This window comes from Montipora capricornis, chromosome 1, assembly GCF_036669925.1.
Source record: "Montipora capricornis isolate CH-2021 chromosome 1, ASM3666992v2, whole genome shotgun sequence".
In the NCBI taxonomy this organism is placed as follows: Eukaryota; Metazoa; Cnidaria; class Anthozoa; order Scleractinia; family Acroporidae; genus Montipora; species Montipora capricornis.
In genome coordinates, this window is record NC_090883.1 from 49,443,378 (window position 1) to 49,470,846 (window position 27,469).

Here is a 27,469-nt window from a genome sequence, read left to right on the forward strand (position 1 = left end):
TAAGGGAAAATGGCGGTGCTTTTTTTGACGTGAAAGCCAAAACCAGCGGTCGAATTTGCACCCATCGCAGCCCCCAAGCTTTCGTTTTTGAAAGATATTGAAATGCTTGGAGCGTAGTTGTAAAATTCGTGTCGTTCTGTCAATCTAGACCATGGATTTTTCAGAAATACACGAAGGTAAGTTTTGAAATCAACGAAGCTTTGCACTCCCTCGTGGTCCGTCGACAGTGGGACAGTTTTATAAGATTCTTATGAACCACCTTTTTGTTTTTTAAATGGAATTGAATGATCTTACGACGCCAATAGAAACAGTTTAGTTTTAGGATAATTTTACGATGCAGTTCTCTAAATAATTTGCATCTTGACGATTGGTTGTTCTGTAGCGAGCGTGGAATCGCCGTGCATGAGAAAGAGACTTAAAAGATGTTCAAATATATCGAAACTTCTTAAGTTGAATTGATTTAATTTGCCCAGATGGATTGTTTTGATAACTGCTCCCGCCTACAGCAGTTTCCAAGGTGTCACTCACATCTCATGCTTACAAGAGAATGAAAAATTTTTAAGTCCTAAGAAAAGTATGGAAATGTTATTCAAGGCAAGGAATGGTTCAAATTTTGGAAATCAATGTGCTGGTATATTTAGTTGGCAATATGGGTTGGTTATGGTTTTTCATTCTTTGTGTGCTGTGGGTACAGGGTTCGGCCACCAAAATGAGAGAATTCTTGAATTTCCAGAATTGTCCCAGAGCAGAGGAGCACTGACGGAATTGAACCGTACATAATAACTTAAGCACAGAATCAACGGCAGAAGAATCTCAAACATTTTTATCAGCCGGTTTCCTATTTGGAGTAACAATGTATGGTACATGTACAGTGTCATAGAAGAATGGCAATCATTATTTACATGCGGACCAATAAAAAACACTTCCTCCCCGGCAGTCAAAGAATATTGCAAAAACTTCTGTTACTGCTTATTTGTGCTTGCAAAGTTGCAGCTTTGATGTGTAGTGATTCAACTTTGCATGGATGATACATGTAGTTATTTGCATCGAAACTTATTTTACGTTTTGTTTCAAAAATAGATGAACTAGGAAGTCTTGGAGTAGATTTTGGTAAGTGTTGTTATAATTAATAGTGATCTTTGATTATCATTCATAATTACACAAGTTAGTATCATTGTACTTTAGAACAGGTACATATATGTGTGACCCTGGATGGCCAAAAGAGCATAAGACTTAAATGGGTTTCCTTAGGTAATCTAAAAAAGAGGGTTACGTTGATAATACTCAGATCAATCTTTATTCATAGGAAGTTTAAATTATTAAATCATGGTTGAAAGAAAGTCAAATTACATGTAACCTGTCACTTATGATCAGATGAACATTGGATGTTTTTCAGGTTCGTTTTTACCGATGGATAGAGTACCAGGCAAAAGTAAGTTGATAGTCCAAATTGGAATCTGAACAAGGATTGATTATTAAGAATAGTGCCAAATGATCAGAAGTCTTGTTTCAAAAGAGACTTAATCCTTTTCTACTTACTGTAATGTGACTCTCTGGATTCACAGAACTGAAGGATTTATGATCATTCGTACATGTTTGGATTTATGGAAAAGTATACCATGCATGTAGTCAGGAGAGGAACTTCTGCACTGTTTTTGTAAACCTTAAATCCTGCAGTACATTCAGTTAAGCAGACAAATTAAGGAAAGATAGTAAATTTTTCAAAATACTGAACAAGGCTCACTATCATTCCTTCAAATTCTGATCATCATCTCCCTTCAAGATTAATTTTCATTTAATTTCTCCTTAGGGAAATACCCAAATTATTTCCTGATTCCCCTTGAAAGCAAGGTTAAAAAATTATACTGATATTCCATACACGAAAGGGACTTTCAAGTTATTTTTGCCTGGTACTGAATGTGTCTTGCTATGATTATTAGCATGGTTTACACCAGTTCCCGGATCTGAAACAAGGGAATAATTTTCTATGAGGTATCCACTGTGTATGATGGTTGGAGGGTTCTGTTGTTGTCTTTAAGAGAGTGGCGAAGTCTGTAATGCAATATACTACATGTACCTATGGTAGTATTTCAGATACAAGGCGGACGCAGTCATGAGATGCACCTTTAACTTTCAAACTTGACGGCATTTATGTCACAAACTGAAAATCTCATCAAAATCCTGGGTTATAAGACGTATCTCAAATAGAGGAATATGGTACAACTCATCGCTAGTTATGCTCTCAACTGAAGATTATACATGTACAATGTAGTTTAAGTTAAGAACAATGGCAGAAGGAAATTCAACTAGAAGTTAGAGAAAACCTTCAATCCTGCTGTTATTAGTACTTTCTTGAGGGTCTTTTTGTTGTACAATGTACAATGCTAAGAATTGAAGGCCATTATTATGGACATTGGTGTGAGGCCACCATTTTGGGATCACAGTAAGGGGAAGACTAGGACGAGTTAAACATACAAGATGGTGGCAAAGGATGGAAGAACCCATCCCTGCACAAGTTTTGTTGCAAGAAGATACTCGGCTATACAACGCACCTTGAGTTTAGATCACATTTGGGGTCAACAAGCAATTTCTTTGAGAAAAAATGCTGTGCCTTATAACCAAGAAACTACAGTAAATTATTATTTCTCTGTTCTAGGTTTACAAAAATTCTTTGTGGTGATTGATTAATGGTGATAAAATTACTTGTAACCTGAAGATTCGCATTGTATATTACATTCTCTTGTCAGAAATTGAAAATCTTGACTTGAAGTACATGTAGATATATTACTTTATTTGCGCAGCCTGTGGGAACCTGTTGTGTTAAGGCCGGTGGTACGATTTGTCGGAGCCCAAATCTTGCATGTATTTTGATGAAGAACCGATTCATGGAAATGAAAATCAGTCCAATCCAAAAAATCTGTTGTAATGCAACAGCTTTTTTGAAGTCGGGCTGAAACTCCAAAAAAAACCGCCATGTCAATCAAAGGGTATGCAAGTGGGTAATGTGCATACATTGTATTAAAGTAAAGCGTTCAAAATGGCAGATACTAAAAGAAGAACACGAAGACTTTTTGAGGAAAAATTACTTGATAGAGTTGGGAGGGAGGAGGGCTAATATGGGGATGGGAATGGAGGTTACTGGTAAATGCATAAAAAAGCAAACGATGCATCAGAGACAGTACTTGCTGAAAGAGTATTGTCAAAGTGTTTTGTTAAATTAGGTATTTTCTTTTCAATTGTATTATTTTAATTACAATGGTGTTTCTTCATGTAAACGGAGAAAGAATAAAGGAATGTGAAAATAGGTCCTTATGTTGGTGGATTCTTGTTTGCCCATTAAGAGGTTTCACCACAAACATTGTGGGGTCATGGAACATCGTTACAGTGCTTTTCACAAAACTTTGGACAGGTGGTTTGCGGAGTTCGTTGGAAATTCCCAAAGTTCGTTTTGAACTTGGGCATTTCATTACGTAACTGTCAATCAAATGGCAAACTTTGAAACAAACTTGGGAATTTAGTGCCATACTTTGTGGGGATGGGGCAAAGTTGAGATTAGGAATTTTGATTGGTTAGTCCCACTGTAGTCCTCACCACCTAAGACTTGTCAAAAAAATACATTGTCCATCAGTAGCTGCGTAAGCTGCTAAATAGAGAATGTGTTTTAATTACCGTTTATTTTCATTTTCAAGAGTTGATAATTCCTTCAGAATGAGGCTGATCAACGCATGCAACGTCTACGTGTCATTTTCAGGCAAACAAATGTCATCCTCTACCAGTTCTTTTTGGATTTTACTGCAGTAAATTCTGGGCTTTGTGGTTTTACAAAACTCAATATAACAGTCCTGTATCCGCATCATCAGCTTGTGCTGATCAAGTTTTGTTTTTTCCTTTGTTGGCTTCAATATTTCCTCTACGAACGAAATCATCAACAATGTTGGTAACGGTTTGTTTTGGAAGTCTCAGTTCCTGTCCTATTTGAGATGGTCCTTTCCATTCCAACCAGGTTTCAATAATTTTCTGCCAAGCAAAACTTGGAATTGCCTTTCCTTGCATGGTGAAGGCACTCATTTCAAAACAACAGCAGAGAGCAGTGGGGAAATTACTTTGCCACATTCCCACAAACCTTAGCACAAAATTCCCAAGTTCATTTCAAAGTTTGATGTTTAATTGACAGTTGTGTAATGAGATTCTCAAGTTCAAAGCGAACTTTGGGAATTTAAAATGAACTTTGCAAACCACCTGTCGAAGTTTTGTCAAACGCACTGTAATATTTTTGCTAAGAGTGTACACTAACCGTGCAAGGACAGTACACTTTGTTTAATGTCCTCCCCACATCTCTCTCTCTTCATGTATGTGTGGGATTGCAAGTATATGTATTAAGGAGCTTGCTTAATTTTAATAAACGTCACAGACTGTTCCATTAAGTTAAAGGTTCAGCCATATATTTGCAACACTAGAGTGCTGCTGTACTGAAGGGGGCACTGACATTTATTGCATGTATTTCTAGACTAAACTGATGTTAAAGTTAGCTTGGAGATTATTAAATGCAACAAAAATTATTATTCTGGACATATCTGCACCCTTTTTTCTAGCTTTCCCTATCATGGCTTATCCATACAGATTCAAGTTAAAGTTCACATTTAGTAATACAACTTTATTGTCCTACAGAACACGGAATGCGGGGTCCTGCACCACCTTTCAGACATCACGGTCCACATCCGTTTCCTCCGTTTGGTCCCGGAGGTCCACATGGACCTCGCATGCCACCAGGTGGACACATGCCCAGACACCCTGGTCCTATGATGATGGGGCCCCCAGGACCTCATCCACGTGGACCCCCCGGGCCCATGATGCGTGGTCACATGCCTGGACCTCATGGTCCACCGGGTCCAATGGGAATGCCACCAGGACACATGCGACCTAGGATGCCAATGGGAGAGCCAGATGGCCCTCACATGTGGGGTGATAGAAACAGGGGAAGGAGACCTGGGAAGCAGCTCCCTCAGCGGCAACAGAGCAAGGAAAGTCCTAAGGAGTCCAAACCCTCAAAAGTGGAAACCACCAATGTGAAGTGAGCAACTATTATTCTTCTCATATTCTTTTGCAACTACTACGATGTGACAAGACAGTTTCATGATATTCAAACTCTCCTTGAACATTTTAAGCAGCAACAGTGACAGTTAATGGGTATTGTGTGGTTCCAGAAAATATCCATACCCCCACCACAGAAGACCATTGGAAATTCCGAGGGAGATTTGGGGGGGGGGGGGGGGTTAAAGGGCAGTAATTTCCAAGGGGTAGGGGTGCTTCATGGGAAAGTACTTTTCCAAAGGGTCACGAACCACATACAAAACATTGAAAGCAACATACGATCGATCTGAAGCACAAAACACACTATCGGACGATGTTTTGAAACAAAGTCAGTTTTGACATAAAGTTAATACTATTAGCTTCAATGTTTCCGTTTTTCTTTGAGTTAGCTAGCGCTACAATCTCCCGAAGCTAAGAACAATGTGTCTTTCATTTGGGACGGATTCAAAACATTTAAAATGGCGGTCTCAACTGGAGTCTCGTCCCCAGACTTCCAGCTTTGTCTTTTTCGTCCAACCAACACTTGCGTTTGTCTCTTTTTCATCCAACCAACACTTCTGTTCACTTGAGTATCACTTTTCGCTACCTTCACATGCAGTAAACACATTTTTGATAGGATTTATGTTTTACTGGGGGTAGTAACTCATTGAAAATGCGATAAGACGCAAGTACCCACCATCTCAACGCTTGCGTGCAACGACTTTTTCTTTTTTGTGGGTGGCATTTAGACCATGGACAGGAACCGGGAGTCAAGTTTTCTCTTCTTTGAGTAAACGCAATATTTATTGCGGCCTTGGGAAACGATTGTTGAGGTTCAGTTCATTATGTCAAACTGGAAATTCTAAAACAGGAGTTTGACTACTCATTGGAGGAAGTAAATCGTGCCGAAAACAGTAACAGTCGCCCTCTCGATTCCATCCGTGGCTCAAAGGCAAGCAACAGTGAGGCTGTGTCATTTACCGGCGAGAAGGACTGCTGGAGAGTCAGTAAATTTGAAGACTGCACATAAATCGCCATATCAAAGTTTACAAATATGATGGATTATTTTGGCGTCAATAATATTCTTCGTAAAACAATCGCCTTTGTGACGACGTTCACGAAACCTACCGCATCAACATGTGTGATCCCTAAATATTAAAGAATGAACCTGAAGAAACTGACAAAATGTGTAGACAAAGGAACCTTGTAAGTTTCTGTTTTATTTACTATGGTTTGCGAAGTTGTTTAAGCGAGTGAAATGTTCTCATCGAAGTTCGCACAAAAACGTGAAACAGTCGACGTGCAAACCAAATGTTTAAGCTTTGCAAAGTTGATAGCGCACAAGCTAAAAGTTTAGCTGGATAATGAGCTTAACAAAGCGTTATATTTTTCTAAAAGTTAACCTTAATGTTTACACTGTTGTAATAAAATTCTACCGCAATTACATAACTAATTCACTTTCGTTTTTATAAGTAAAAAAATTCTGGAAATTCCTGAGGGGAGGGCTGGAATGGAAAATCCTGGGGGGAGAGGGGGTGCAAATCAAAAAGTCTTCCGTGGTGGGGGTATGGATATTTTCTGGAACCACACATTAAAGGACAGAACATACACACCGGCTGGCTACCTCTCATTCTTGAAATTCTCTTGTGGAAGAGGACATGCCAGACTTACTGTGAAAAATATAATAAACTGCACAACAAGCAGTATGTTAAAGGCTCCAGAGTTTTGTGAAAAAGTCACAAAAAACCTCTTTGATGGATGGCTGACAAAATACATGTATGCAAAAGTTTGTATTTTTGTATCAAAATACATGTAGACGACTTGAATGGCTAAATCACTGTTTCCGTCAGGGAATAATAGAACGAATGCATAAACGGAGGCCAAAAATGTATTCTTTTGCCTATGTGCTAATTAGACTCACTAGCCTCGTTCTCAAGCAACATTTCTTTTGTACAAACGAGGCAATTGAGTCTAATTAGCACGTAAACAAAAGAACAATTTTTGGGCCGCAATTTATACATTTGGTCCATTATGAGCCAGACTGCATGTATGTTGTGTTTGATGCTTGTGTTTATCATTATTTTAGTGAATGAGTGAAGTGGAAAATAGGTGTAATTCAAAAAATGTAGCTCAAAAACTATGTTCTTTGACTTCATCAAAGGGAAGCTGCAAGCTCTCTTTAAGAATTAGCCCTTTTTTTTGTTTTGATAGACAAGAGGTCTCGAAAAAGAGTGAAGTAGAAACACCAGGACCAGCTGCAAAGAAGGTACGTACAGCATGCAGAGTAGTTACAGTAACCCACCGACTCCTGAACGGCACCCATTTGACGAGCAAAATCAGCTGGCGTTAGACAGTGTAAAATCTAGTGGCACTCCTAGTGTCACTCCTGGGAGTGGATGTATGTAGGAGTGGTTAACCCAGTGACAAGTAAAACCGAATTGCATTAGACAGAGTAAAATCTATGCAATCTCACTCCCCGGGGTCAGTGGGTTAAAAGAGAGACATAAATTTTGTGTGTAGGTAGAGATTGCTAGCCCATTGACCTCCTTACCCCCAAAATAGATATACAGTGTCCTTTCCACTTTAAAAAAGAGTAATAGCTGCATGGCCTGGACATTGTTTACTCTTGGTTAATAATAGAAACTAAATGTTGCAAGATATGCTAACGAGAAAAACTGATTACTTTTCAGCCAAGAAAATCAGAAGATGACTTGGAAGATGTTGATGAAGAAAAGCTGTTGAAAAGTGATGACGAGGAAGGGTAAGTTTTGTACAAAGGGCTTCAGTGATGCAAAATGGTAGTGTCTTTTTCACTTTGATTATCATGTTGAATCTTATCCAGTTTAAACACATTGACTCCTGGGGGTTCTGCATTGACAAGTAAAATTGCGTGGCGTTGGGCAGAGTAAAATACTAAGTCTGGCTGCTTTAGATGTCAAAGGGTTAACCCATTGACTCGAATGACATCAGACAGAGTAAAATGGGTTAAATTGAAGGGCTCGGTAGGGTAAAGGTAAATTTGGGTGTCTCCCTCAAATTTCTTGTTTTTGCAAATCTTGAATCAGGGGGCTGTGAAGTGTATTTTCCAGAAAAAAAATCCGAAAACTTAATTTTAAAACAACTAAAATTGCTTTCCTTTGTTTCCCGCCATAATCTGCTCGGGAAAAATGTTTGATGTATTATGTCAATCACACTTGAAAGGATCGGGCATCAGTTGACAGCCTTCATGTGCAATCTGCTACCTTAGTATGTGCCCAGATGCTGATTGGCTCAGCATAATTGGCTTTCAAGTAGGGGGCGGAGTTATTCAGCAGACCGTGAACTGCACATGAAATCTTTAAGCTCGATTTTCTAGGGATTTATTTTGACGCCAAAATTACAATTTCTCGCACCTCCTGCCCTGACGGGTTTTAAGATATTGCTTCCAAATTTTCAGTTCTAATAGATGATTGTACAACCTCAAATACTGTGAGCAATTTTTTGTTTGTCTCCGGAGACTGAATTTATGGCATTTTTTCTGCCCAAATTAATTATGAGATGAGAGTTTTGACGTACATGTAAGGCGCTTTCCATTTGACAGAACTGACTGGCCAGATAAGGCATTTGGCAGCACTAACTCTACAAGGTCTTCAAATTAACATGCTTCAAAGATGATATATTTTCCTCGGAAGAATACTAGGGATTTGCAAGCTGACTGGTCTGGTCGGCCGGCTCTGACAAAAGGAAAGCGCCCTTGGATGCGTGATATTTCCTGCAATAAGTAACATTTCAAGAATTCCTCATTGTATTGGAGTGTATTCATCTGTGGCAGGAGCTTTTGCAGCAGACTCGGTTGCTCTGAGTTTGAGGCCTCAAAACTAAAATGCAATATTACATGTACTAAATTCCAAAAAAACTAAAACTTTATTCAAATATTTCAATCTACATTGTATTAGCTCTAATAATTATGATTTATAGTTTTACCCTATACAGAACAAAATAATTTTCCTTTACCGAGACCTTAAAGGCGACAGTTTTTGAGTGGAGCCCTCGTTGATGAGTAAAATTGTCTGGTGTTAGACCCAGGGGTCTGTGGGTTTAAGGCACTAAATTGCACCTAATATTGTCTCTGTCATATTTTAGAAGTTTTACATAGTTTTTCACAAAAACCATCACTAGTTTTTATTTGTCTGCTTAAGTCATATTGCTCTTAATATAGGCTTAGAAGTTAACTTGGGCTTGACTTGACAAAAAATGTTGAATGCAGTTTTTCAGTATTGGCATCTGCACAGTTCTTTCGGTTGAAATTGAAAGAACAACATTATTACACCACAAAACATGCTTTGTTGTTATCATTTTGCAGGGCAAATAATGTCGATTTAGATGCTGTTAGTATACACGGAGATGATGAGCTTGATGATATTGATAAGGAGATCAAAAGCTTATCAGAGGGATCCACTGAAACCAAGAAAACGCCACAAAAAGGTTAGTTTTCACAGAGTTTTGGTTTGCCAGGATTTCTAAAATGATGATGGAGTTCAGATTAGGGTTAAAGTTAAGTGCTGGCTGAGTCTGAGGCGATTTCCAGCTGGGTTTTTGATGGCGATTGTTCCGTATGAAAAAGGAAATGAACAATTCTGAGGTGAATCACTTGCTATCATTTGATATCGAATATATTGTCGAACTGAAAAGATTCGAATGAAATATAATTTCCAACTACCTCAAGTAGCTCTATGCATGAAAAGTAAACCTATTCAAATGAAATAACTCTTGTTAAGAGTGCTTGTTTTACCATCCCTGCACCCTCAACAGCATTCCCAGTGTTTGGGGCCCTGCTCTGTACATTGTAACATAATGATATTCATAATGATATCCATAAGGTGCAGTTGAAGTGAAAAAGGAGCCATTGCCAGTGTCTGCAAGTAAAGAGAAGATCAAGAATGACAGTGACAGTGAAGATGAGGAGAAGAAGAATAGACAGCGGTTCAAGTCTGAACGACCCAAGGAACAACAGCATAAGATTGAAAAATATGAGCATAGTAAGTTGGAGAATGAATGATTGCATATCACATTAGCACAATTTCAATCTCTAATCACATTTGATGTAAAAAATCTGCTCCAATTTCTACTCTCATGGCCAGCATGGCAGAAAGGTATCTACATCTGCAGAGTGGTTTCAAAACAACCCGACGACGTCCGGAGTTCTGCTGGAGTTCCGCCAGCTTCTTGATTGTATGTCACGGGCTATTCTGGTCATGACAATTGGCTCGTGACAAGCAATCTTGGTGTTGCTTCTTATCCGTAAATCTTTAGATGGCATAGTAACTTCATGCTCAATTTTGCAGCAATAATACATATTCAATATGATGTAAGCTTCCTTCAAAAGAAAGCTAAAATTGTCCACTGTATCCTGTGCTGTTCACATTCACTTGTTTTGTTGCTATCTTGAATTGTAAGTAAGTGGCCGGGCCAACCTCATACAGGTGTTCAGTGACTTCAATCGCTTCTTCTTTTGGTCACTTCCAGCTCACAGCATGGCAGAGAAACAAAAACATCAAACTGTAAACACACTTTTTTTCATTTCGGTTCAAAAGGTCAGGTATGTGAAGAAATTCGGCCAATACACATTAGTAATCATTTAAAGAGTTGTCAGACTTTGTTATTGTTCATTCGACCATAATTATGATTACTACGTTGTTCATTATACTTATCTATACTTAAACTGGAGTCATGCCTATTGAAATGAAAGTTGTTGGAAAATGCAAATTTTGTTGTCTGTACATAAAATTAATAAGTCACAACAAAAGAACTATGGATGTTTAGATTACGGTCTACGTGTGGTGCCCAACTGCATTATAGCAGTGATTCATACTGCACTGCATTATAAAGGCAAGATGCCAATATGGCGAATTTGAAAATAGAGAATAGACAGGCAAATCCAGAAATAAATACATGTACTGTACCTATCCAGGGACCACACATGCCAGTCTTAAAATTCACTCGTGCTACCAAACACAAGGCTTTTGTGGGTTTTCTTCATTGCATCCCACAAGCAGCTGATCTGATATTGTCGTTACAGACCTTTGACTGTGCTGTCTTTTTGGTTTATTAGAGAGAGACTTTAGAAAGCAAGATGACAGAAACTGGAACAGAAGAGACCATGGAAGGGGTCGTGGGAGAGGTGGACCAATGATGTATGCGATAACTACTTTAACTATAAAGACATCATCATGAGTTGGTTAAACTCACTGCCTTGCAGTGTCTGAGTGCCAACTAGTATAACTGTCCTTTGTCTAACGTCTGGCTTGTTTGTCTACTCTTAGATAAAGAAACCTTGCTTGTATAATCTCAAAAGCAGTGAATTAGCATCTGACCCAAAAATTGTATTACAGTATTTGAGGCCAAGTCTTTGCTCTGTTTATTCAAAAAATTCTATTATCCTGGATTATTTCCAACATAACTTGCTTCCAAAAGCTATAGCAATGATCTTTCCCTCAGAAAATGGTTTCTATCACTATTCTTGAGGAGTATAAAGGAAAAAGTCACTGTGAACTGCCTTTGGAGCTGCAATTTTTCTGTCTGAAATTTCTGTATCAGCCTTCTCTCACATAAGTTTGCAGCTTCAGTCTTAATCATAAAAACGTTTTCAACGAGCAGTTCCCTGGAATTAGCACCGCGTCAGCCTTAGCTCTTCAAGCAGTCATGTCACTGTATTTCTCCTAGGGGACCACTTCCACCAGATATGATGCGTCCAGGGATGCGCCCACCATTCCCTCCGAGAGGACCAGATCCTTTCATGCATGGTCCCAGACCAGGAATGGGACCTGGACCAGATCACGGTCCTGGTTTTGGTCCAAGACCTCGATTTCCAATGGGCCCGAATGGTCCGCATCCAGGCCATATGCCCGGCCCTCCTGATGGTCACATGCCTGGGCCACCAAGTAAGTGGAGGGATAAGTTTCTAAACAAACTGCGGGTGGTTTTGTGTTGGTTAGGAGTTGAACACAAAAATGGGTTTTATGAAATGGGTTGATAACGGTAATTTAACCATTATAAGAGAGATTTGTTAGCTGATGTTTTGAGCATCATCCCTATTCGTACTTTGATGAAGGGCTAAGGCTCAAAACATCAATAATTTACAGCTCTTTGTTACCATGGTTAATTTACCATGGTTAATTTATTTATCAACTTGTTTGTTCTTGAGTGCCAAACTCACACAGACCCCTCCCCAGAAAGTAAAAGATGCATTTTTCTTTAATTTACATAATTTTATGCTGTATAAGAGGGGTGTAGGCCTCAAACCTCTCAAAATCATCCAAAATGGCAAAAGCATATCAAATATTGGTCAAACCCAAATATTGGTCAAATTTCTCAATTTATTTGTTACTAATAATCTCGTGCAGTCTTATAACACCGGAAGGGGTACAGATGTTTGTCCTTATTTTTGTTGGAACTAACGCTAAATTCTTTTCTATACTTTTTCACGGTCGAAAAATTTGGAATTCGCTACCAAATGATATTAAGCAATCTGAAACTCTATTTTGTCTTAAAAGACGACTACATCATTTTTTATTTAATCCATAGATATAATTACATTATAGTCGTAGTCACTTTTTTCCATCGATCTAATGCATGCGTCTCGTTTAGTAAGGAGGCCTCCCTTGTATAAGCCCAGTGGTTTCTGGAGGCCCATTACGATTATGTCTTAGTCAATGTGTGTTATCCATTGTAGTGATTGTTCTTTAGTAACTTATTTTATTATCTTGTAATTATTATTATTATTTTGTTTGTTGTATGGCGAAATAAATAAATAAATAACCCAGATTCAGTGGCAAAAAAGTGACCATAAGGGCCATAGTAAGCAAACACAATAGATGCCTAGTCCAAAAGTCTGCTGTTGCGTGAAAACTGAACCAGACAGGGAAGTGAACAGTGCAAACCAACATCTCCAAATCCAAAATTCTTAGTGTGCTTTTCATTCAGACTTACACTTACTTCGTCAGACCACAGAGACAAAAAAGCGCTTTGACGAACAGTTTCAATGTGTTGTTATTATAATTGAATGCATGAGTGGGTCTCAAGAATTGAAAAGCTGTTTAATTAACCCTTTCTTCCTTGTTCAAACTGGCCTCCATTGATGACTAAAATCATTTGGCATTAGCCAGAGTAAAATCTGGAAATTTTGTCACTGGCACTGTCACTCTTAGGAAGTGAAAAAAAAAAGTAATCTTGTTGTGATGTTTTTTTCAGGGCCACCTCAAGGCAAGAACATTCATATTAACCCTCATTTTAGACCACCGCCTGGTGGAAGAGGGATACCTGAAGGTGAGTGTCTGATCATAGCTACATGTACACTCCACTGGCTGAGATACACATAATGCTGCTTGAAGCTTGGTTCTGTCATTGTAATGAGGATATTTGTAATGAGTAGTTGTGATTGAGTGCTAGCGTCAGGTAAATGAGCAATACTTGTAAAGTGGAAATAGGGACGCAAAAGGTTCAGACTTAACAGTATTTACAAGTTTCCATCTATTCTTGTTACATGACATCATATGACATTTTTTTCTTTTTCATTGTGCTGGATAAGCCTTGACGAACTTGCAGAGGTGATTTTTTTAAAAATCTCTTATGAGATGCACTTGGGAAACCACAGTGCTTGTGCTTGTGCTTGACTCTCCTGCTATTTGTCTGTTTTTCTGAATGGGATATCACGTCCTTAAGCCCACATAATTATTTGACAAAGGAAATTTTCATGTTGGTCATGGTCTTGTCTTTATCATCATTTTAAACAATACACCGTTTCAAACTAAAGCCAAATTAAAGACACTCAAATGGAGCTTAGAGAAAGCTCAAATTGATTGATATTGCTCGTGCCCTAAGAAGAAATATAATAGGTAAACTAACTGAAGTGGCTTTTATCACAAATAAAGATGTCTTAACATGGCAAGTTATTGGAAATGACCATTTGTGGGCAAAATCCTACTTCTATATTCTGACCTGGCTCTTTTCCAACTCATCTTTTCTATTGTTTGAAGCAGGACAAATTACAGTTTGCTTTTACATTCCACCACAGGTCCACCCCCAATGAGAGGCCCACATCCAGGCCCCCCAAGACCAGACATGCCAGGGCCCCGTATGCCTGTTCCCCAGCAGGGACCACCACGCCCAGAAGGTGCCTTTCCACCAGGCCCTGGAGCAGGAGATTTTGGTCCCAGAGGCCCACCCCCAGCAAGAGGACCACAATCAGAACAAAGTCCCAGGCCTGGAATGGGCCCTGATCATGGCCCACGACCAATGGGCCCAGGAGGTTCTGGCCCATTATCAGGTCCTGGACAATCCCAAGGTCCTAGACCTGGATCTGGTCATTTTCCAGAGGGTGAAATGAGACAACAGCATGGAATGGGTCCTGGAGGACATCAACATCAACAGTCTAGGGTACGTCTTTTAACAGTTAATCTCCATTTGCCACAGGATCATTTTATCGTTCTTCCTTTACTTGGATACTTAGTCGGGGTTGTGAATTGAATCATAGTGATGAGATTGACTGCTGATGAGTGGAATCAGTTGGTTGTGCTTTGGACAACGATTAAATATGTAAATGGGGTGGAATTGCTACCTTTGTCATAATATCTGCAATTGGTTAGACTCTCTGGTAGACCTACTTGGATAAGGACTATAAATAGGTCATTTCCGAGTTCATGTTCGCCTCTTCTTCAAAGCGAGTCTAAGTGCGAAGTTTTTCTTGTGAAAATTAGTTTTCATTCATATGCAAAGTAGAACTAATTACCATCACAAAAACTTTGCACGTAGACTCGCTTTGAAGAGGAGGAAGACTTGAACTCGGAAATGGCCTATTGTAAGCTTCATCTCACAACCCTTTTGTTTCTAACCCTGTTATATGTAAAAGAACCCACACACTATTTGCAGAAAATAGGACACAGAGTTCCTGGGAATTTTGGTCTGTCCTTTGTGTTAGTTACATCATGGTTTGTAGGGCAAATGGTTGTAGAAACTAGCTACTACAAGCTAGTAAGCAATATGAAATAAAGATGTGATATCTTTGATGTTTGAGAACCAGTGCAGAGGTCAAGTATGGAGTCAATTAAAATAATTAAATTGTGTCAGTCATAGGGCAATATCAGAATGCTCTTTTTTGTGGGAACCAAAAAACGTTTTACATCACTAGCCCCAAATTTTTTTTGTTAACATAAGGATAGAATAAATTCATAAATATTTCTCCTTTATTTTCGTAGGGAACTCCCCTGGGGGCACCAAATATGATGTCACCACATGGTCCCATGCGTGGCCCTGCTCCAAGTGGACCAAGTGCAGGACCTCATAGCAGTACAGGAGGAGGGCCCAGTCCATTACCTGGTCAGCAACACCCAGGTATGCCTCAGAGAGGTGCCACACCAGGAATGCCCTCTCCAGCATTACCCAGTGGAGGCTCCATGCACTCAGGAGCCATGCAACCTGGGATGCGACCTCCTGGAATGCACCCGAATGCCGATGTCCCGATGTCTGAGCCAGAAAGGATTGTAATAGGTCATCGGGTGACAGTACCCAACATGGAAGCAGCCAATGCCGCAATGAGGGCTGCTGCTCCACCAGTTGGATATAATGCCATTGGAGCAGCTGCTGCAGCAGCTGCTGCCGCTTCAGGTGTTAACATGGCTGCTGCAGCTGCCGCTGCAAGGCAGCAGTTTCCCTATGGTGCACAGTTTCCTTACGATTATGCTGCTATGTATAGTGCAGAATGGCAACAACTTATGCAGCAGCAGCGAGCACCAGGGTATGCAGCTGCATTTGGTTTGGATAAGCATGCAAAGGTTAGTAGAATTTAGCATGCAATTCACAAAGATAAAAACGTTTATTTTTACCGGGTCAACTTCAACCTACACTTGTAGCAAAAGCCAACTTTTTTTTTCATTTGAGATCAACACATTCTCCTTAGGGAGCAAAAGCATACAATATGTATCATTTCGTTCATTGATTCATTCATCACGGGAACACTTGAATCCACAAATGACCAGCTCTTAACGTCAGTGCCTTCATAGCGTAATTGGTGAGAACGTCGCACCGACATCGCGAGGTCACAGGTTTAAACCCCGTTGAAGTCCTGAATTTTCCAGGCTTCTCTACGCAGTTGCTAAAATTGCGTTCATAAATGCGAAGATCATAGCTTCACTTGAATATCACCTGGGTTGACTCTACTTTTGGTAAGATTTCTCAAGGCGTAGATCCACACGTTGGCCTGCCTAAAAAGATGGTCACAGTGTGTAGCCCCCATAAATATTTGGTATTGAAGATGCCTAGCCTGCGTAACTGGCGGAAGGCAAATTAACGAGAGCCCCTCCCTCCCATTCTCCACGCGGCTTTGCTGCTCGCTATTTGCCTCACTTGCCAACAATTCCGCCAGCTACGTAGGCTAGAAGATGACAAGCAACTTGAACTAATTCGACAAACTCGTTATATTGTTTCGAGACTACATTACACGATGGCTCTAATTCCGAGAACGGCTTATACGATAACTAATGGAACGAAATGCTTCGATGCTTTAATAGACCCTTTGCAAAAATGGCTGCCCTTAAATTATTCGTTTGTTCATATTCAAAATAGCCCAACTAACCTCGTTTTTGAGACAAAAATTTGTTATCGCGAACAAGGTTAGTTGGGCTATTTTGAATATGAACAAAAGAATAATTTAAAGGCAGCCATTTTTGCATAGGGTCAAAAGGCCAGTTTCGTATTCTAACGGTTGGACTGGATCTAGCATGAAATGGAGGCTAATGCGGACAAATTAATTTGCATTTAAAAAGTTTGCCCGCATTAGCCTCCCTTTTATGCTAGATCCAGTCCAGCCGTGAAAATTCGAAAATGGTCTATTGGATCTGGATACTCCTAAATCAGAATGCACTTTACTAGATAGCTATACCACACAGGACGATCTACAACACCTGGAACTCCATTCCTTACTCTTTGCCAATGGTGTTTGGGTTCTTTTACGTCCCGCAGAGTTATGCACATTGTAGGGTTGTGAGACCGGGGCCTCCCTGTTTATTGTCCTTATCGGAGAAAACCAAGAGTCTAACCATTTGCAGGTGTCATTACAAAGGCAGCACTTTCTCCTCAGTTATTTCAAGACCCTGATTGTCGGTCCGGCCGGAGTTCTTTGACTTCCCGTGCAGTAGTCCGATTCTCAACGAGCTGAGCCAATCTGAAAGATTGTTTTTATCTCTGTAATTTACAGACCCACAAATCGAAGAAGCATCGTAGACGTTACAGTGCCGACAGCGCTGGCAGTGACTTCAGCAGCGCTTCGAGATCACCGTCCAGGTCTCCTTCACGATCCTACTCAAGATCACCAGATAGATCATGGAGCCGCTCACGATCATTATCTTTATCTCGCTCACGATCAAGGTAATTCGGATCGCGTAAAGTAAAGGGAAGCTCCACTCCTACCAAGAGAAAATGTTAAACTGAATGAAATAAGGTTTGGAACCAAGAAGGCTTGAAATTTTTTCAAAGCAGTGTGTAATATTTTGTAGTTAATAACTACTCGAGAAACTATGAAAACGCGTGCACGTTGAACACAAGAACACAACGCAATTTAATAGCTCACCCCGAAAGCTTCACACGAGTACCTCCGTATATGGGCATGCCCAAATATGGCAATGTACAAGAGGCCCAAGATACAACAGTTTTTATTGACAAAAAAAAAATGAGTTTTCACATTGGACTATTTTCACATTCGAATTTCCCTGGCCATCTTGAACAATTGTGACATTTTATACATACTCTGTCATAAAAAAAGCTTGTGTCGTTGGTCACGTGAGTCGCTGATTTAAGATGCTTAAATTGTTTGTCAGGTCATCGACCCGATCGAGGTCATTTTCAAGGTCAGTTTCACCGCGAACACCGCAGCCAAGATCACCTGTTCGAACAACAAAACCAGCCTCACATTCGAGACGAACAGCGGAAAGCCGAAGAGACAGGGAGAGACCAGAGAGAAACAGGGACAGAGAACGAGAAAGGCCAAGGTTTGTACATTCAGGATTTCAGAGAGTGCTGTCAATAAACCAATTTTACATGCAGTTCTGTGCTCAATTAGCAGTCCTTTGAATAAAAGCCAGGCTTGAGTTGACATTGTTTTGAAACAAACCTCACTGCTTTTCTTTTGCAAATAGCATTACAACAACATGATTTACATAAGAAAAGCAATGGGGTTTGTGTGAAACAAGATGAACACCAGCCTCGTTTTTGTTCAAAGGCTTTGACAATGTTATGACGAAATTCATGATGAATAACAGGACAGTCGCATGAAAAACTGACATCAATTTGTTAAATTGAATACAGTCGAAGCTCTCACTGCCACCACTCTCGTAAGCGACCACCTGTATTTACAACCACTAATGTAATACTCCGTTTTAAAGCTACTTAGGGTAGCCTCGCTCTTCAAGGGGGACTTTGAATGTTTTGGCTGGGAATGCCTTGTAAGGATATTTTGGCAGATGTGAATAACAGCAAAGAAGTTCCCGACCGTTATCTCCCTATTGTTTATAATTTTGGTCGCTTACGAGAGCCCATTCTCGAAAGCGACCACCTCTAGTTACAACCCCGTTTTTCAAATTCCTTGGGTGGTTGCTTATGAGAGCTTCGACTGTATATAGAATTTTCAACCCCGGATACTGCTCTTCAAACGTTCTGATTGGCTCAATCAATGTCGGTTTTGTTAAAATTGAAGCAACCTCCAGTTGTATGGTAAAATTGTAACAGTTCAGAGGTTAAGACGTATGACAATTGTTCCATTCGGGCTTTTACGTTGTAGGATATGACATCGGTCATTAGCCCGGTGGTGGAGTGTTCTAGTCATGTTCTAGGCTTCTTTGCAACTGTATGAATTGCTTTCTTAGCGATGATCTTTCTGTTAGAAAACTGATCCATATCGGCAGTTCCAATTTATGACTTTCATGTTACGATGTATATTTTTTATCGTAAATTTTACCCTTGCATGACAAGGACAGTGATGGGTAAGACCACTGTCAGACTGTTAGATTGAAGGGTGCAGTTGTGTGGCTTTTGGGAGGCTCACACCCATTTCGCTTCTATGAACTGTCAGTCCCATATTTTTATTTTAGTTTAACAAACCTTAAAAAAGAGAAACGCACGTAATTAAGCAAGTCAAAAATATTTCGCGCACTTTGGAAGTGGTCAATTTTTTTTTGTTAATCACAGGGAAAGGCCAGACAGGAACAAAGAATCTTACAGAAGCCGCGAGAGGAGTGAGAGGGAGAAACCTCGCGAAAGAGAACGAGAAGCGCGGGAACAGCGGGACTCGCGTGAAACACGCCACGAGAGACCACGCGAGAGGGAGCGTGAGCGAGAAAGATCGGAACGCGAGAAACCCAAAGAAAGAGAGAGGGACAGGACAAGGGAAAAAGAAAAACCTAAAGAAAGCCACCGAAGAAGTCGCAGCAGAGATCGGACATCGCATCGACGAGAGGGAAGGGAATCAAGGCATTCGGAAAACAGTTCCTCTAAGGTTGGTGACAGAAAATCTACACATTTTGATTCACAGCGAGGACTCACTCGCGAAACGGCAGCTTGTGATCAATTCGCTGTGTTGGGGACAAGAAGAGGACTGGGGACTAGTTATGGTTTCTAAAAATTGCCTGACGAAAAAAAACCATGCTGTCACTGAAAACGATCAAAGAATTAAGGGGGCTGTGTAACCCGACTATGAGAAATTTAATGGCACTCAAGATATCTATAAAATACAAAGAAAGATCACAGCCTCTAAAAACTGTAGATCAAGAGAACTGCAACAAAGCCTAAGAGATGAATGGATGGACAAAAAAGGACAGAATAGCCCACTTTCGATGTATTAAAGTTCCTTCCCCAACAAAAGACGTCATCTCGAGTCTTTTGGGAATAAACTCATACAAATCTTTAATTGTATTCCCCAGAGCCTCGAGATGATGCGTTTTGTGTATGACTAAATTTAGCCGCAAACTTGATGCTAAGTCTCTACTATTTATTGTCATTTAAGTGAGCTCTGTTGTTATGCCAAAAGGCAAAGGAAAATATGGCTACTGATCACGTGATTTAAAAGCAAACGTTGTGTCAACAAGCATTTATTATATGACCTATAGGCTTTTAGGCCACATCGCCAATCCGTTCTTTGTTTTCTTTTTTGTAATTTAAAAGCGGATTGTGGTTGGCCCATCTGAAAGCAAGACAAAGGCGGCTACCTCGACACCAGACTCCAAGTCCAGTCGAGTTGTTGTGACCAAAGCATCAAGCAGTGGTAAACCATCTAACCGCGTCGTGATTGGCTCATTACCCGAGGCCATAACTCCCAACAGATTGAAGGAACTTCTGCAAGGGATAGGACCAATACAGGTAATGGACTCTGCCCGTTCGGGGCAATGCGTTATTATGACGTTTAAATGCCCACATTCGCCTAAAAGTCATTGCGCATTTCCAATTGTTTTCGGCTGATGAGAGACTGGAAACTGGAAAATTTAGCAAATGGTAAGGAATCTCCACTCTTCCGTTCGGAATGGAAAAAGAAGACTATCTCTGTTTTAACATTACTAGTAAATGTGAAAATTTTTGACAGGGAGTTTGGAGGCATTCTTTTTTTAACTTGCGAATCTACAGAAACTGGTGCCGTCAAGCAACCTGTCAACAAATCGTAGTTAAAATAGGGAACCTCAAATTTCTAATCGTAAATCTGCAGGATAATACTGGACTTTGTCATTATGTTATATGTGTCCGTGAAACTTCGGTTGTTCGTAATCGTAGCAATAAACGGGAGTTAGAAGTTATGAAATCATTCAAGTATAAATTTTCTTCGACAGTTGCAGACTGCGTGGCGAAACACTATTTACTAGAATTGTATTTTCTGCGCAATTTTTTTGCGGGATTTACATAGGATCGACGCAATTTGTGACATACTTTCAATGTGCAATTGCAGACAGTTCTGTCCGAGAAGTGGAATTTTGTACGATTGTTCCTTATACATCCAAGAATTTCTTGCATATGCAAACAGTAAGGGAGTGTTTACGCACTAAAATAAATACCCAGCAGTGCGGGGTTTAAAATTAGGTCTTAAAACCTAATCTACTCCCAAAAATAAATTGTCAGTTTTGCTCTGTGAAAGCTCACGATAGATGTAAGTTGAAGGGTAGTAAAACTTACTAAGTAACATATGTTCAAACTTAACTCGTTTTGTGTGAGAAAAACAAAAACTCAAATTTATTTCAAAGTGTTTACAAGTACTTCACTCAACTTTTCTTCGCTTATACGACTTCACCTTACATTGTAAATTAATCGAGAAAACTAAAGTCGAAATTCGCCAAATGACAACAGCCGAGAAGAGTAATGGCCGCCACACACTTGTGCCAAACACTCATTCCCAGGGTCCTCTCTCTTCCTAATAGAGACCACCTGACAAACACTTGGCTCTCGTATAGAAATAAATAAAGAAAGAAATATCGCTGGTGCTGACAAAGTGTGGGGAAATCCCACTCAAAAACAGATGGTCGGTACTTGGTGTAAGCCTATGTATGATGCCCCGAGCATTATAGAATTACATTAAGAAATGCATTACCTATGACAGAAGCAGTGCAGGTAGTAGCTGTATAGTACCTGCGATGAACCATAAATACCGGTAGCAACTGTCGAAACTATGTAGTAACACTAGTTGCTGTAGTAGCTATAATTGATGTAGCGCCTCTAGGTTCTGTAGCAGTTGCTAACGTACCGGTGGTTGCTGTAGTTGCTGAGGTACAGTATAGTGCTCTAGTAGCTGTAGTTAATGTAGTACCAGAAGTAGCTATAGTAGCTGTAATTGCTGTAGTACCGGTTTTTCCTGTAATACCAGTAGTTGCTGTAGTACTGGTAGTTCCTTTAGTTGCTGTAGTTGCGGTAGCACCGGTAGTTGCTGTATTACTGGTAGTTTCTGTAGTACCGGTAGGTGCTGTAGTGGCTGTAGTACTGGTAGTTCCTGTAGTAGCTATAGTTACTGTAGTACCGGTTTTTCCTGTAATACTAGTAGTTCCTGTAGTTGCTGTAGTAGCTGACTAGAATTATAACTGCATCACGCCGTTACAAATCAAATAACGAATGATAGCATCGCTCACAACTGCATCGCGCTGTCACCTTAAAGCCTACAGCTATATGTGAGATGCGCCGACCAACCACCTAAGTGAGCAAATGTGAGAATGATATATGTACACATACGTTTGTTGAAATTGCATCCATTAGAAACTAGGAGAAAATTCGAGTTCCAGAGTGTCATATGAACCTAGTTTAATGGCCTTCGGCTCCCACGATCCCGCTATAGCTCAGTAGTAGAGCATCCGAACTGGTAATCGGAGAGTCATCGGTTTTTCCGAGTACCCCCGAATCTCCATTGAAAAAAATCTCCCTTTTTGGTCCTCACACCGTTCTTTTTGTTTACAGCAACTGAAAATGTCCACAACAAAGCACAAGGCTTTGGTTACCTTTGAGAAGAACGATCACGCGTTGGCTTGTCGTCGAAAATTTCACAGGTATGTTGTCATTCGTTATCTTGACACTCTGTAGTGTTTTTTGGTGAGTTTGTCATCAACAAGGCAGTGTTGTTTCTGTCGCAGGACCGTCGTCGACGACAGCCAAGTGACAGTTGACTTCCTGTGATTTTCAGAATCAAAAACTGGAGCTTTGTTTTGTGGTTTGTGTGTGTTTTATGTTGTTTTATTTATGTTCATAAAACCTGGCACTTAGGCAAATATTGAACCCGAAATCTTTGTGTCTTACGTATTCCTCATTTACAATCACGTGACCAGAAATCTCCAAACGCATGGTTAACTTGTGACGTCATCGTCGCCATATTGGTGGTTAAAACACGAGAAGCTAGTGAGAGATCTATCGTTTTTGGCGTCAACGTGACAACGATGACGTAACATACGAGTTAAGGAGAGGAAGCTCTGTATGCAAAGCTCTTTTGCCTTTTAGGCAAGTTGCATTCTCTTCTTTAGCTTCAGGCTAATCGAGCGGCAAATACCGCGGGCCTGTTAAGTTTTGCTTATACCGGTGGGAAAGTTTTCTAGAGTTGCTATAGTTCATTTCTTACACGAAAGGAGGAAAGAGAAAAGCCGCTTGCCATGAAATTGTTTCTGAATTTTAAAGTGCTATTGTCAAACAAAGAGAATAATAATTTTTGATAAATTATGACTGTTTTTAAGAGCAGGGGGACTGGGGCAAGGGGAAAGTAATAGGCCATTTCTGAGTTCATGTCTGCCTCCTCTTCAAAGCGAGTCTAAGTGCGAAGTTTTTGTGATGGTAATTAGTTCTACTTTGCATATGAATGAAGGCTAAGTTTCATAAGAAAAACTTCGCACTTAGACTCGCTCTGAAGAGGAGGCGGACATGAAATCGGAAATGGCCTCTTTCTGTTACAAAAAGCTCAAAATCATTGTCTTATTCATTATGATGACAGCTGGCGTTTTACTGTATATAAAGCATTTCACGATGTTTCATATCGCATGGTGAAAGCATTTAGCATCATTCAGGTCGCCGGGCTCCCCGTGATTTAGCGTTGTACTATTCTCATACAGTCATAGTGCTTTTTAAACCCTTCAAGTTACTAGCTAAGCGTTTATGGTACGTCTCTGCGTTACGCATGAACGTTTTCTCACTTTCATCCGAAATTTGCACGTGAGCACTGCAAGGAAAACTATTTCTCGTAAATTTGGGTTTTGCCTTTAACAAAATGTGCACGAGACTTCGTTCTATTTGCTAGTAGAATATGGTGAGTTACAAAAGATAGCAACAAAAAGGGAAGTTAGTCACCGTAAAATGGTGGCCTCCCCCTCTCATATGCAATTGGCAATCCAGTATTGAAGGGAAAACTATTGATGTTTGAGGGGCTGTTTTCACGGAGAGAGGGAATTCTTAGGGCTTGGAAGATGGTTGGATTGCCAGGGTAAGGTTTGGGGGAGGGGGGGTTTCGGAGGATTATCCCAGCGTTATGATTTTTTTTAGCTATCAGCTCAGCAGATAAGATCCTATTGCTAGAACCCACTGCAAGCTTTGTGTTGTAAACTAAATACAGAAAATATAATGAACCGGGATGACCCTCGTTTTAGGGTTTTGCTCATCACAATTAAAATGCCCCTAAGGTCAACGGATTTGTTTTTGAGTGATCGCAGGAAAGACAGACGCCTTCAAAAACAAGATTGTTTTAGTTTGTAGAATCATTTTTTAAACAGAAATTTGGATAGTGTCAACTCGTCCTTCAACGGTATTTTGTGACCTTTTTAATTCAGAGCACAGCGAGAGCTGTAGCAGTTTAATACCCGTTTTACATTGCTCAAAAGGACGTTTGACGGATCTTCGGACAATTACGCGATATTTTAAAGTGCTACTGTGATAAATAAGTCACTTCTTGTTTTTTCTTCGGATTTGGAAAGTGTGTTTGCTTAACACCTGTCTGAAAAAAATTTGAGCTTTGATTTTTATCCAAAGGATGAGTGTGAGTTTTGGATTTGCTGGTCCGCCATTACTCGCATTCAAAACTGACCGATCCTCAGAGGGTTGGATGACGTCATTGACTCACAGCTTAAATTTTCAGTGTGTAAATGCCCCTTATTATATATTCAAAACACAAGTTTAAAAGTCTGAAAGCCCAAAACGCCCGTGCTGCTTATTAATTCAACCGCGTACTCACGCGTCGCATTCTTAAAGTGGTGATTCTGACGTCATTTTCTCCTCGATCCAGCTCTCTCAGTAATGGCGGACCTTTGGGTCATTTCGTTAACATAGTTTTGAAAGGAAAAAAAAAAAGATTTTTGGTCATAGTAGCACTAGTCCCACATTTTGATGGGAGAAGCGCGCTATCATAATTGAATGGAATAGAGCTCCAAAAAAGGAAAATCGTTTCTGATCTTGGCGACAATTTCAAAGCTATTACTTTCGGTATCAATTGTAAAGACAGGAGGTACATGTACTCTCGTTTGATACCTTTAAAGTGCCCCTGTGATAAAAAAAAATCAATTCCTTTTTTTCTTCTGATTTTGAAAGTGGGTTTGCTTAAAAGCAGATTGGCAAAATTTTGAGCTTTGATTTTTATCCAGAGGTTGTTTACTTTGAGTTTAAGTTTTGGATTTCACGGTCCGCCGTTTCTCACGTTACTCCTCGGCAGATTGGACCTCAGAGGGTTAGATCCAGGGAAAAGTGACGTCAAAGGCTCACTAGCTTAAAATTTCAGCGTGTGAATGCAGCTCGTTATATATGCAAAACGCCAGTTTAAAAGTCTGAAAGCCCAAGACTCCCGTACTGCTAGGGAGCCTTTGATGTCATTTTTTCCTCGAACCAGCGCACTCAAGATCTTAAAGTTAGTAATGGAGATAAAAAGCTGTCTTTTTTAAATCAAGGCTTAAAACTTTGGTCGCTTAGTGTTTAGTTGACATAGTTTTGAAATCCAAAGAAAAATAAGAATTGATTTTTCGGTTACAGGGGCACTTTAAAAAATGCCACTGGCCTTTATTTTGCAATAGTAATTTGTGATAGGCATTTTTACGTCTCTGTACCTATTCTTCTTTTTCATCTTTTCTTATTTCATGTATCAAAAAAGAAAGTTCCTTTTGAGCTCTGTGAAATGGTAATTGCATTGTATTATATGTGGCGAAAATGCAGGAGGTGAAACCCTAATTAGCTTGCATTTATGGTTAAGAAGTTTCCAATGTTGGTGTTTAATGCAAAAAGCATTTTTGTAAAAAAAAATATATATATATATCGTACTTTGAATTTTTAGATAGTTAGGACTGCATTGTTATAAAAACAAATCATGGGATGAAAGCTAATCGAGGCGATGCGTCGAATTTACAGTTATACTAAACATAGATTCGTCAACGATATGGGATAAACCTGAAAGGAGGGCCAAAATGTATAGACAAAAGGATCATTAGAAATATTTAATCCCAAAATGATTGACAGAAAAGCGGAAGAGTAGCATTCTCAACAGGGGTTTTAGTGAACTCGTGGAACAGAGCACTCTTCCAGTTCTTTTGCTCCAGCGGTCATCAGGCTGCACATGTGATCAGAATCAAATTTAGTGTTATGCAAGCATAACGCATTCAGTATTGGAGAAGGCCAAGCGAGTTCAGTAGCTGGCGAAAGTAGAGGTTGAGGCAGAGCAGAGGTCTTGTTTCCTGCTTGAAGTCTCCCACGTGAACGCCTTTAAGATAAAAGGTTTTGTTTTATGATACTTTTGAACGATCGTGGGAATCGCCCTTTGCGGGCACCATCGTTTTCACTCCAATTGCTTCCAAGACAAAAGTTCGAATGATGTGGAATCCCGTGAAGGCTAGACATACGCAATATAGTTTTAACAAAATCATACACTTTATTTTTGGCTTAAGGCAATCACCATTCTGTTTAAGCCTCGAACAGTTTAGAATAGTTCAAACTTCTAATTAATTCCTGTTTTGTCCACGCCTTGGCAATTTAAGTTCTTCGTTTCCCACATTTGCATTTATTTTAATCAATAAAACATTTTTGGTTTATTTAAATCAAATTTTGAAATGTGCCAGGTTTTGTGTTGTGCCGTCTTGTGTTTTTGTTTTACTTGTACAAATGTGTTTGTGAACTAAGAAGATTATGCCAAACTTTGAGATCAGCGTCACCAAGGCATTTCAGTCAAGATTTAAATATGCGAAAGATAATACCAAGAACTTGGATCAGCGAAAACAATGCTAGCTTTGGGGAAAATGAAAACTAGCCATTGAAACTTCAAATGGACGTTGGACGTTTAGATCACTTTATACGGAAACACTTCTGAAAGCTTGAAACACCAGGAATGAAGCTAGTCTTGTGGACTCCCTGGGACTTCTCTTATTGGATCAAGCCATCTTAAGACAGGTTTTTGCTTCTATCTGTTGTAATTATACCAATGGCTTTTATGAATTCTAGTTCGTGTCGTTCACTTATCGTGTCAAGGCTGCTCGTCTAAAGAAAAAAATGTTTTTGAGTTTTTCGTAACGACTTAAAAGGTTAAAAGGAGGAAGTTAATAAAAGGCTTATTGCACATTTATGCTGTTTTCGAAAGGGTTGTGAAGAAGGGTTCGCCTTCTCGTGGATATTGTAATGACAATGTTAGGTTGTGATTTGATTTGCCATTCTGTTGTCTAACCCAATTTTGTTTGGTCGTGCTTGGCTATCTTTGAGACGCAATAAATTCGGTATTCTTCTGAAGGCCAACATAATTTACATGAACTAGATATAGGGCGTATTCATAAATGGGGGCGAGTCAATTATTCTTCTGTCTTCGTGCTAATGAGACCAATTAACCTCGCTCTAAAGCAGCATTGCTTTTGTATTATGACCATGCAAAAAAGGCTAGATGGACTTATTTGCACAAGAACAAAGGGAT

General features: G+C 39.8%; 1 protein-coding gene across 2 annotated transcripts; it reads left to right on the plus strand.

Annotated features, from left to right (window-relative positions):
* On the plus strand, nucleotides 1–27,130 carry LOC138047031 (collagen alpha-1(V) chain-like). Of its 2 annotated transcripts, XM_068893721.1 has the most exons (19): nucleotides 1–176; nucleotides 1,081–1,110; nucleotides 1,397–1,432; nucleotides 4,669–5,071; nucleotides 7,282–7,336; nucleotides 7,761–7,831; nucleotides 9,413–9,534; nucleotides 9,930–10,088; nucleotides 11,162–11,243; nucleotides 11,773–11,990; nucleotides 13,300–13,374; nucleotides 14,123–14,484; nucleotides 15,303–15,878; nucleotides 17,300–17,469; nucleotides 17,919–18,089; nucleotides 19,285–19,591; nucleotides 20,257–20,451; nucleotides 22,519–22,607; nucleotides 22,692–27,130. In XM_068893721.1, the coding sequence occupies exons 1-19, from the start codon at nucleotides 152–154 to the stop codon at nucleotides 22,732–22,734; spliced, it is 3,189 nt and encodes a 1,062-aa protein (XP_068749822.1). In that variant the 5' UTR covers nucleotides 1–151; the 3' UTR covers nucleotides 22,735–27,130. The 2 variants fall into 2 exon arrangements, with proteins under 2 accessions (XP_068749822.1, XP_068749827.1); XM_068893726.1 differs by lacking the exon at nucleotides 1,397–1,432.
* The last annotated feature ends 339 nt before the right edge of the window (nucleotides 27,131–27,469 follow it).